Below are 8,089 nucleotides of genomic sequence, written 5' to 3'. Positions count from 1 at the left end.
TAGCATTGGTGTCGAGTACTGAAATAAGATCAGCATGATAGTTCATTTTATGTGGGCTCAAGTTGTCCCTTTTCGAGGTGTAGTAGCGGGATGGACCTGACATGGCAATTATCATAAGCTACATGAGAAAATATCTAAAGAATGATCATTATAAAAGGAAGGTAACAGCAAGTAAAAAGGTATGCTTTAACTTTTGAAACTCTCTAAAATATAAAGACTATTTATTTTCATCCAAAGTCTGATTTGTCTGTCGGAGTGCAAATTCCGACACCCCGGACCGGAGTATTTTTTTATTTCAGGTACTGGAGTTAGGATCTTTCAAGGATTTGTTTGGAATGAAGTAGTATTGTAAAACCACCCTCACAGTTAGTACTATAAGTAACAAACATAGAGAAAAGAAAATTATTGGAAATAATAGAGAATATGTATGCATGCATAGGTAGGGTTATTTTCAGAGGGTTTATGGTATATTATGGGGTTTTTTTAAACTTGTTATTCTTCATTAACCTCTGTTTTGATTTTAACTTTTTTGTTTTTTGTTTTAGTTTTTGTTTCAGTAGTAAATCAATCCATTTTGCATGGAGGTCTGCTTAACCTTCTTTTAATTTTTGGGTTAGTAACCACATATTTAATGGCTTGTACATACAATGGTATATATGTGGTCATTAACCCAAAATTAAATTTTAATTTTACAATAACCAAAATGCATATGGTGCATTGAATCATTATCTTCGTAAAAAACTGTTGAGTAAATTACATCAATTGTTCCCAGTAGTTTGTGTGAAGTTTCATTTTTAGTTTCAATTATATTAATTTAAACATCACACTTTCAATTGCATTTCAATAAGATTCATTTATTAGTTATCATTAGCATTTTGGATGGAGAAATATCGCAAATAACTCAAGTGAAGATTTTCAATTTACAAGAAAAAAAATAAAAATAAATTAAATTAGTTGCTCTTATAGTTTCTTTCAAATTTCATTTTTGGTCATTCTAATTTTGCAAGTATTGTTTTTCCATTAAAAAAATGTTAAACGACAATTGACGAAAGGATTGCATTGAAACAAAATTAAAAATCCAAGGTTTAAATTGATGAAATTAAAACTACAATGATCGTAATAAAATTTCACTCAAACTAAATAGATAAATAGTGCAATTCACCTAAAAATATATGTTCCACATCTTGAAAGTGGAATACCAGGAGACAATATTCTATTCAAGAATTGTATAATACAAGGCTAAGAACCATTACTGCATAAGAGAAGGTTAGGCAGACCTCCATGCAAAATTGATTGATTTACAACTGAGACCAAAAAAAAAAAAAAAAAAAAAAAAAAAAAAAAAAAAAAAACAGAAAGAACAAGAAGGTGAAAATCAAAACAGAGGTTCTGCTTAGTGGAGAATAACAAGTTAAAAAAAAGAAAAAAAAAGAAAAAGGCCCATAATATACCATAAACCCTCTGAAAATAACCCTACATATGCATACATACATATATAGATTCTCTGTTATTTCCAATAGTTTTCTTTTCTCAATCTTTGGAGGGTAATTTGGGAACAAGAAATGTTATTGCAGTCCTTGATTCTACTCCACTGATCAGCAATGTCTCTAGCAATGTTGAAGGAGTCTGATGCAGTGCCAAGTAGTCCTCTTCTTGTGAACCCAACTGTGTACAATCCATTCTCTCCTTTCCAACTCCTTGGAAATGGTGTTTTGGGCATCCCTTCTTCTGTAAAGAAATCACTACCCTGCATTTTCATCATTCCATAAACAAATTATAAATTGAATCCACTAGTTAACCCAAAACACACACACACACAAAATATATATAGTTCTTAATTCTATTTATCAAGGAGAAGAGCTCAATTTTTGTCATTAAGTACACGGTCTTATGAATAGACTCAAAGTATACTCAATTACTCACAAATCACGATTATTAGTTATATCCAATGTTTTGCGCTCTGTGATAGTCGAAGATGAAACCTCCAAAAATTACCTTATAATGGAACACTCATGTTCAACTCACTTAAGTTATCAATTCGCTCACAACTATTGGATGTTTTGAGATTCTCACATGATCCAATAACTATGAGTGAATTAGGACAAGGTAATAGAGTTATTTAAAGACATTATCCAATGACTATGAGTGAATTAAGATAAGGTAATAAAATTATTTAAGGATGGAGGATCTTTAACTTATTATGTAAGTAATAACTTAATAAGCCCCAAAACTATAGAACAAGGGCATTTCAATTGTATTTTTGTCATAATTAACATTTACACACATACTTGAATCATGATTCATGAACCACATAAACAATTAGGGCTTAGTGAAGTGAAAATGAGTAAAATATATGAAAACAACACTTTCTATTCTTATTTTTTCTTTATCTTTTTTTTTTCTTTTTGTTTTTGCGATCTGATAACAACCCATAAATTTAAGTGAAAGAATATTTGGATAAATGGTGAACACTTGAAAACATTTTTAAAATTTTGATTCTCTCTAGAAAAGAGCAAAATGAACACTTTTTAGGTGTCATTTCTTGAAAACCAATCATCCTAAGAAAATAAGAATATATATCATGATAGTTACACATCATCACACTAAACCGAAAAATTTCAAGAAGTGAGAATAGTACAAACAAATGCCATCACATTTTCCCTTTAGTATAAGAGAATATGTAATGTTTTGTAGGGCAGTGTATGTGTAAGAATGAAAGTGACTTAAGATTGACAATAAGATAAAACTAAAAAATAAATAAAGACATACCTTGAGCCAACAAGGCACATTGCTCTTGTACCCAGTTGCTAAGATTATAGAATCAAACTCTCTCTCTTGTCCATCCATGAACTTAGCTCCATTTCTTGTTATCTCTCTCACTCCACCTTCTATCACCTACAATCCATTAACAAAATTAGCTAAATTTTGCAGAATAGGCACAAAAAATGTGAGATCTTTTTAAGGGTATGTTTGGTTTACCTTGATTTTACCGGATTTTATTTGTGACAATGCTCCAACGTCGAGCACCGGGGTTTTTCCAGTGGCATTTTTTAGCTCAATGGGGCCGGTTTTGGGCCGCCGGAGGCCCAACTTGTCTGTGTTGCCTAAGGTGAAGCTGGCCACAAGTAGGAGGAACTTGTCTACTAGTCTTAGAGGTAGCCATTTAAGAAGTGCCATTGCTATTCCAAATGTTGAGAACCCAAACATCTCCCTAGGCAAAATATGAACCTAAAACGACAAAATTGACCAAACAATTAGGTATAATCACAAGAAAATTGTACAGTGCACACACTTACACATAAAATGTATTATGGGAACCTTAAAAACATTAAATCAAATACAAAGATGATATGTACCCAGAATTTGTACGTAAAAAATTATCCTAAACCAGAATGAATGTGATCCATTGGTGTAATTTTCTGAGTACTTCTCTGAATAAATTTTTTTAGGTATGTCGCATTGTCTATTCAAATAACACCCTTATGAATAGAATTGTAAAAATGGGGATTCTAAACTTATCCACAAAGAATTCAAAGGATAAAATGCACACAATCTTAACAGAAAGTCTTACTGTTGAGCCAAATAGCGCTTTTAGCAGGAGAATTTTTTTTTTTTTAAAAAAAAGAAAATAAACTTTAAAGTGGTTTCAACTGCCCAAAATTGTTTTTAATGCATACCCAGAAAGAAGAATTGACCTTAAAAAAAATAAAAAATAAAAAGAGAGAAAAAACACAAAACAAATGTACTTGAAATTGGAAACAGTAGAATGAACTTACAGTGCTTCTAACCACCACATGAGGGCTTGCTTTGTGCCTACACAGGTCCAAACTAACCTCCATACCAGAATTTCCACACCCAACAACCAATACCCTCTGGTTTGTAAATTCAGAACCAGACTTATACAAACTTGTATGCACCATAGTCCCTTCAAACCTCTCAATCCCCTGAATTTCAGGTACACTAGGCTCGGCATTTTCGCCCGTGGCGACGATCAACCACCTTGAAATATACTCACAATCTTGAGTTTGAACTCTCCAAACCCCATTTCCATGATCAAACTCAGCTCTCTCCACTTCTTGATTGAACATTGGAGCAATTGAAAAGTGTTCAGCATATGACTCTACGTACGATATGAACTGGCGTTTAGTTGGGTATTTGGGGAAATTTTCTGGGAAACCAAACAGGGGAAGCTCACAGAACTGTTTGGGGAGGTGAAGTTTGAGACGATCATAGGTTCTTTGTTGCCATAAAGAAGCTAAACAATCACATCTTTCGAGAATCAAAGAAGGTACATCATTGTTCTTGAGACAAGCCGAGACTGCTAGACCAGATGGTCCAGCGCCTACTATGATAGGTCCTTGAATCCAAACTTGTTTCTGTTGATTACCCACTTTTTCTTTGCAAGAATTCATGTGGAAGAACCACCCAAGAAAAAGGAAAGAAAAGGAAAGGAAAGAAAGTAATGTAAGAGAAAAGAAAAGCCTCCTCTGTTTTCTTTTAACTCCCCTGTGTTTTCTGTGTGTAAAGCTCTGTTTTTTCCCGTGTTTTCTCGAGAAAGTGTGTTGTTGTGGTGCATGGAGTGGAAATTGGAAGGGGTAAGTTGAGTGAGTGAGAGAGTTTTGTGGATTTAGAATCAATGAGCAGCCAATGCGAGGGTGTTGTGAGGGCTATAAATAAATGCATAGAATGCAGAGATATTGATTGAAAAGCAAAGAGTTTTTATGGAGAGAGAGAGAGAGAGAGCGAGAGAAAGAGAGAAATGTAATGGATGCGTGAAGGTTAAGGAAAGGATTGGTTTTCCTTCGATTTTGGGGTTGTGTTATGGCAATGGGGGAAAGAGAAGATTTAAAGTTTCGTTTGGTAAAGAGGTTTGGGATTATTTTAGTCACAAAAGATAAAATAGGTTATTTTAGTCACAACAAATAAAATATCACGTTCAACTTATAATCATTACATTCTTTTCTCAAAAAAAATTAAAAAAGTCAAAAAGTCCTTATCAAACCAAACTTTTTAGCCCAGACTAAAATAGTCAAAAAAAATTAAAAAGTCAAAAAACCAGTCCACTTTCTAAACGGAGGCAAAAGCCTCGTTTGGAAACAGGCTAATTTAGTAACTTTTTGGTTATTTGGCTAAAATATGAGTTAAAAAAAACTAATATGTTTGAGATGACTTTTTAACTTCTTACGAAAAATTGTGCAAAAAGTAGAGAGGAAAGAGAATCTTTAACTTTTTGATATGAGTTGTTGACTTTTTGACTAATTTAATAACTTTTTGACTTTTTAACTAAAAAATTCAATTGTCAAACGAGGCTTAAATGTGTTTGGCTAAGAGGAGAAAAAATTTATATGGAGAGGAATTCATCTCTCAGTCACACTTTTGTGGTATTGGTCAACACGCGCCAAATCACTACTACAAATTTTTTTTTTACTTTTTAAATTGTGAAGAAAATTTTCATTGCAAAATCGATAAAATATCATATTAATATAATATAAAGTATCACAGTATTTCAAAAGGAGATAAAAATCTTCATAAAATGAATGATTCAAACCATATAGTACACTGTTTAGACATAAAATTCACACAACAGTAATAATAGTGCGATAATATCTATTTTTTGTAAATAAATTCATATTTAAAAATATTTTATTTTAAAGTGAGAAGTTAACATTAAAGCACGAAAATTTTATATACATTTTTTGTTTGTCATTTCTTATTATATCATCTCTTATGATTCAATTGATAGGCAGTTCAAAAAAATATTAAATGATAAGTATAGGTCCTGTTACATAAAATTGATTATAGATCACACGCTTACACTTCATTTCAATTGCAAGAAAAAAAAAATTATATTACCTCACTATGGTATTTGGATGAGTAAGATCGCAAAATTTATCATATGGGATTTGGATTGAATTTCATTTTATTTCTTTGCATTTTAATGGGTGTTATTGGTAATAAAAAATATACAACTAATCAATTTGTTTCTCATCAAACTTCACTACTAATTAAAAGAAATTAAATTTATAAATTAAAGGGGCTCTCACAATTTCTCACATATATTTACCAAACATGATAAAAAAAAATTCTCTCCCGCTTCAATTCTTATCATTTTGCACCAAATCACTCGATCTAAACAGGTTATAATAGTATGAGTAAAATTTTTGACAATTTTTTTTTTTATTTCCTAACTATTTGGCTCGTGATTCCATAATTTTGGCAATCAAACTCATGTCTTACCAAGTTACCAGTTTAGGCTATCAAGAATGAAAAATAAAAAAAAACACCTTACTTCAATTACACAAATGACATATGTTCTAAGTTTCTCGTATAATATCCAATACAAATGTCGATTTATAAGTCCTGTCATTAAAGAGAGGAAGCAAAACACTCTTGGTTAAATTTTATCAATTACGATAGTTTTTTATTTTTATTTTTATTCAACAGAAATAAAGATCATATGGCAGTTCAAAGTAATATTACAACTACTACAGGATTAGCCCCTCACAATAGCAACTCCAATCATTACATCTTCTGGTGACTCCTCTAAGATTACTACATGATCATGTTGAGCCACGCCCATGTTTGCCAACTTATCTGCAACTCTATTACCCTCCCTAAAAATGTGGCTGAGAGAGGTGAGAGGGTAATTTTTGGGAAAAATTGGGCTGAGCTTCGAGTTGGGTTTCGAGGCCCAAAACGTAGAGGACTAGGTAAAAAGGCCGTACTGAAAACTCCGGCCTAGAAGGCAAGGTTACTCCGGCCTTGGGGAGACAATGTTACTTCGGCCCAAGGAGATGAGTGTATTCCGGCTCAAGAAAAGATAGTTGCTTCGGCCCAAGGAGGAGTAAAGCTACTCCGGTCCAGAGGCAACTCGGAGTTAGGCCGGTCTCAGAGTTAGTCCGGTCATGACATACTCTGGCTAGGTCAGTCAGAACTTGCTACTTGGAAGTTTGATCTAAACGCACCAAGGTTGAACAAGGGCAGCCGAAGTAATGAGTTAGAAGAGAAGACCGAGCTAAGGATAGTTCGGCCTTCTCTGTGACTCAGCATAGCCAGTGTTATTTCGGTCGTGTGGTAGTTCGGCTATGGAGAAAACCATCCCACTTGGTTTAAGCAGTGGGGGAGGGTGTAAAAGGATAAGCATTATCCTTTGGAGTATGAATCCTAGAAGGACTCTGCATGGAGAAATACAAGTCCTACCAGGATTGTGCCACGGGAAATTTATAAAAGCCTACAAGCATCACCTTGGGGGAGGTAATTGAACACAATCTTTCTGAGAACTTAGAACTTTGTCTATTTGTCAAGTTTTCTGACTTAGGCATCGGAGAGGTTTCCGGCACACACCCGCCGGCTAGCTCACGTTTGTGTTTTCAGGTGACAAAGCGACGTCGTACGGAGGAGCGTGGACTTGGTCAACAGGATTATACGAGGAGAATTATTTCCTCCCCGTACAATTGGCGCCGTCTGTGGGAAGAACAGACAAGAACAAAAACCTCTTGACTAAGCTTCTCATTTTCCCATTCAATGGCACACATTGAAGAGTTGCCGCAGTCCGCCGTCGACGGACTAACTCCAGAAGGGGGCGCAAGGCGTGAGGGATTACCTGCTGTCCCTCCCATGGCGGACTTGGAACCCCAACAACATAATTCCAGGAGGAGCGGCAGGGGAAGGCGGAATGGCAGCCCTCGTCACTCTCAAAGTCCCGACAGGCAAAGGAGGAGGATTGATCCTCAAGCCCTGGAAGATCGCGTAAAGGAACATGATGAACTGATTCGGAGGATGGCGGCGGACATGGAGGCCTTGAAACGCCAGGTGAAGACCAAAGATGTGGCGACAGGAGAGGGGCGCAAGCACAAGACGCCCCCTCGCCACTCAGAGAGTCGTAGTAGGAATACTACACCCTCCCAAGGAGAGAGCAGAAGCCTCAGGACAGGCGACACTCACTCCTTATCTTCAAGGACTCGTCACTCCAGGTCTGAGAGGACGAGATCTGAAAGATCATACACTGAAGGAAGCACGTATTGGCCTTCACATTCACACCAAACCAGATCCAGACAAACCGAGCTACCCAGGTCATCCGACTTACGAA

At 35.2% G+C, this 8,089-nt stretch overlaps 1 protein-coding gene across 1 annotated transcript; it reads right to left on the bottom strand.

Moving 5' to 3' along the window:
• Nucleotides 1-1,231: 1,231 nt before the first annotated feature.
• Nucleotides 1,232-4,816, bottom strand: YUC4 (Flavin-binding monooxygenase family protein). The gene is made up of 4 exons (XM_028238843.2): nt 3,777-4,816; nt 2,980-3,228; nt 2,770-2,895; nt 1,232-1,747 (listed from the first exon to the last, which is right to left on the bottom strand). The coding sequence occupies exons 1-4, from the start codon at nt 4,410-4,412 to the stop codon at nt 1,508-1,510; spliced, it is 1,251 nt and encodes a 416-aa protein (XP_028094644.1). The 5' UTR covers nt 4,413-4,816; the 3' UTR covers nt 1,232-1,507.
• Nucleotides 4,817-8,089: the final 3,273 nt, after the last annotated feature.

This window comes from Camellia sinensis, chromosome 11 (genome assembly GCF_055761805.1).
Source record: "Camellia sinensis isolate YWXY chromosome 11, ASM5576180v1, whole genome shotgun sequence".
In the NCBI taxonomy this organism is placed as follows: Eukaryota; Viridiplantae; Streptophyta; class Magnoliopsida; order Ericales; family Theaceae; genus Camellia; species Camellia sinensis.
The sequence above is the reverse complement of the archived record's forward strand: the minus strand, read 5'-3'. Positions and strand labels throughout refer to the sequence as shown.

What these genes read in the sequence shown, in the direction of transcription:
- YUC4 (XM_028238843.2), bottom strand. Translation starts at nt 4,412, where the DNA reads ATGAATTCTTGCAAAGAAAAAGTGGGTAATCAACAGAAACAAGTTTGG. An exon ending in TAAAATCCGGTAAAATCAAG is followed by an intron (nt 2,896 to 2,979) that starts GTAAACCAAACA and finishes AATGGATTGTAG; the next exon opens with GTGATAGAAGGTGGAGTGAG. An exon ending in ATGTGCCTTGTTGGCTCAAG is followed by an intron (nt 1,748 to 2,769) that starts GTATGTCTTTAT and finishes ATGAAAATGCAG; the next exon opens with GGTAGTGATTTCTTTACAGA.